Source organism: Panthera onca, chromosome B1 (assembly GCF_046562875.1).
Source record: "Panthera onca isolate mPanOnc1 chromosome B1, mPanOnc1 haplotype 2, whole genome shotgun sequence".
Lineage (NCBI taxonomy): Eukaryota > Metazoa > Chordata > Mammalia > Carnivora > Felidae > Panthera > Panthera onca.
Genome location: NC_138342.1, coordinates 1,257,199 through 1,260,615, shown reverse-complemented (window position 1 = coordinate 1,260,615; position 3,417 = coordinate 1,257,199). Strand labels below are relative to the sequence as shown.

At 69.7% G+C, this 3,417-nt stretch overlaps 1 protein-coding gene across 1 annotated transcript; it reads right to left on the bottom strand.

Annotated features, from left to right (window-relative positions):
* Positions 1–674: 674 nt before the first annotated feature.
* NICOL1 (NELL2 interacting cell ontogeny regulator 1) lies at positions 675–3,051 on the bottom strand. The gene is made up of 4 exons (XM_078446370.1): positions 2,921–3,051; positions 2,149–2,305; positions 1,873–1,961; positions 675–789 (listed from the first exon to the last, which is right to left on the bottom strand). Exons 2-4 carry the CDS (start codon positions 2,276–2,278, stop codon positions 724–726), a joined length of 285 nt encoding a protein of 94 aa, XP_078302496.1. The 5' UTR covers positions 2,279–2,305; positions 2,921–3,051; the 3' UTR covers positions 675–723.
* Positions 3,052–3,417: the final 366 nt, after the last annotated feature.

Genomic DNA, 3,417 nt, shown 5'->3' with positions numbered 1-3,417 from the left:
TGCCCACCACAGCTGCCAACACACCTGGCCTCCTGCCTGGCACTATTCATGGGTGGGTGACTACGGGCCCGTTACCCACAGGCACAACGCTCCTATCCAGATTCCAATTCTCTGGTGCCCGGGAGCTGGGCTCAGGCTATGGGAGGGGCCCGGCAGGCTGGGTGGAGACCGTGGGGACCGTGCCGGCCCTCCCTTCCCGGAGGAGCCTTCCCAGGCTGCCCGGGCCGCCTCCCTCTCCCCGCCTCCCTCTCCCGGTGGCCACGGCAGGCTAGGCTCCGTGGGGGTCCACGGGCTGGGCCTCCACGGAGCTCCCACCAGAGCCATCCCCAGGACAGTGCAGGGGAGCCCTTGGGGGCTCAGCACCGGGGCAGCTGTTCCAAGGGACCGGGCCAACTTCTGTGCTCCCCTGGCCTCAAAACAAGGGCAGGCAGGCAAGGAAGCAGGTCTCTGAAGGCGGACTGGCAGTGGCCACGGTGCCTGTGGGTCCAGGTCCACACGTGTGGCCACGCATGCCCATCTGCTTGGCACTGGCGCTGGTGTGCAGCAGGTGCCCAGTGGGCCTCAGCCCAAATGGAACAGCTGGGGGTCCAAGACCCACAGAGGAGCCCACTCAGGGACGCGGGGGGCGATGCAGGTGGGCTGTGGTGGCCAGAACAGGGAGACAGGACACGGCGTGCTGGGCTGGGCATTTATTGATGAGGGGACAGTGGTGTCTGAGGATCCTCAGCGCCCGGCAGGCCAGCAGGCACACAGGGCCCGGCGCTCGGCCTGCAGCAGGAGGGTCTCCGTCTGCAAAGCAACAAGGCGCGGTGAGGGAGGGCACTTGTACGACTGCTGCCCCCCACCAGCTCCCGTGGGCACTCTGCCCGTGTCCCCCCAAAACCCACAGGCAGTACCCTCTCCACCAGCTCCCCAGAACTCAGAGCCACCACCCCCCCTACGCCGCCTCCCCACCACTGATTGTCAGACCCTCTGCTACTGGGTGGGCCTCCTCTCCTCCCCACTCCCCTCTTCCAGGAGGGAAAGAGACTCTGTGGTTTCTGGCAGCACCGCAGTCCTGCCCTGGGCCCTGCACACGCCGATCCCACGCCTGGACTACTTCTCACCCGCTCTCCTTCTATGCACATGCCCCTTCCCAGGCTGCCCCCAGCACCGGCCCAGGATGGGCTGGGGGCTGCTGCTCTCAGGAGCCTGGCCTCAGACTCTAGGAGATTCTGGATCCTCAGACCCTGGGGGGCAGTCTAGGCTTCAATCTGGGGAACCCTGGGGGGGCTGCCCAGAAAAGGGGATCAGAGTGGGGTCTCCCCTTCTTTCCACTCTTGGACACTCTCCCCTTTCCCCAGAGGAGTACCTATCTCTGTCCTAAGTGAAAACTACCCCCCCCCCCCGCCAGACCGAGGGACAGCAAGGACATGGGAGAATGTGGGGAGGCTGTGTTCATTCCAGATTTGGGGGGGGGGGGGTGATCCCTGTGCCCTGGGACCCTGTGTGCACACTCGTTCCTCCCCAGGTGAGGCTGGGGAGTGAGGAGCCTCCCAGACCAGACGGCTCTGCCCAACCCTCCCCCACCAAGCCCTTTCTGACTCCCTGCCCCAGTTTCCCCTCCCCACTGGGTCTCACTGCCCCGCGTAGGGAATGCTGAACTGAGGCTGGCGGTGCCTGGTGGGGCTCACAGGGAATAAGGCCGAGAGGCCTGGGGGAGGAGAGGCACCCTCCCTCACTGAGGCCGGAAACGGTGTGCCAGATGAGGGCGGGAAGATCGCGGGCGCTGCGGGAGGTCCTACCCCACCCCCACCCCGTCCCCGCCCTCAGGCAGCACCCTGAGCCAGTGGTCCGGCCAGGCCAGGCCTCCTCCTGGCCAGAGAGGCTCACCCTCGAGTCCAGGCTGTAGGCCGTCTTCCGAAGATCCTGCAGGGCGCGCTGCATGAACTCGAACGCGTGGCAGTCCACGCACGGGCGGCCTACGGAGATGCGCATCAGGGCGGCGAGAACGTGACCCTACCCCGGTCCCACCCGTGCGCCCCCCACCCAAGGGGTGGCCCGAGCGCCGGACCGCGGCAGGGGCGCCGGGAACAATGGGGAGGCACGGCGCTCCCGCACACCCGGGTGGAGTCACGGCCCCGCGGGGACCCTCCGCGACGCACGTACTCTGCGCGGGGACGGCGCTCCCAGCGGCGGGCTCGGCTCGGGCCTGGGAGCCCAGCAGCGCCACACTCAACAGCAGCAGCAGCCACGGCGGCAGCGACCTCGGGAGCCTGCACGGAGGCGGGGGGGCCATGGCCGAGCGCAGGGAGCCGGGGCCGCCCTGCAGCAAGGCACAGGGGTCAGCCCGACCCGTTCACCCACCTGGGCGACGCCCCCCGCGCCCGCGACCCCTCCCAGCCCGCCCTCACCGGGGTTCACGGACTCCCACCCCGCCCACCCCGGGCCCGCGAACCTCTCCCACCCCGCCCTCACCCGGGCTCATGGACACCCCCCCCCACCCCGCCCTCACACCGGTTCATGGACACCCCCCACCCCGCCCACCCCGGGCCCGCGAACCCCTCCCATCCGGCTCTCACCGGGGCTCATGGACCCCACCCACCCCGCTCTCACCCCAGTTCATGGACACCCCCCACCCCGCCCACCCCGGGCCCGCGAACCCCTCCCACCCTGCCCTCACCCCAGTTTATGGACCTCCCCATCCTACCCCCCGCCCCGGGCCCGTGAACCCTTCACACTTCGACACCCCATCCCCGGGCCTGCGAACCCCTCCCACCCCGCCCTCACCCCCGTTCATGGACCCCTCGCCCCATCCCTTCCCGGGTTCGCGAACCCCTCCCACCCCGCCCTCAGCTAGGTCCCAAGACCACCCCCCACCTCTGCACCCCGAGCCCGCGACCCGCCCCCCGGGCCCGCGAACGCCCCACCCCGCCCTCACCGCGGTTCAGGGACCCCGCGACAGCAGCGCGGGCGACTCGGGAAGACGTGCCGCGTCGGGCGCGTACCGCGCATGCGCTCCGACAAGACCCCGCCCGGGTCCCCCTTCCGCCGTTGTTGTCATGGGAACCCCGGGACTGCGCGAACCACCGGTTTAAAGGGACCGCGGAAGCTCCAGGACTCCGAGTACTCAGCCCTGGCAGGAGCTGCGCTTGCAGCCCCCGTCAGGCTCACAGGCGTTGGAGTCGGGAGGGCTGCCGGGAGGAGGCGGCATCTGGGCAGAACCTCCAGAGCCACTGCCGGCGGGAACCAAGCTGAGGAAGCGGGAAATTTGCTTCCAGCGGTGCGGGGTCTCGGGGTGTCCCTGGGGCCGATCCTGAGGGTGGGGCTCTATGCACTCTAGGAGCTGGGGAGGCTCCCCGCCGGTCGGTAAGGTCCGGTCGGGTTGGATTGCCCCGGGGAGATCAGGGCCAGGAGCGAGCCAGGCCGTGAGGCGGT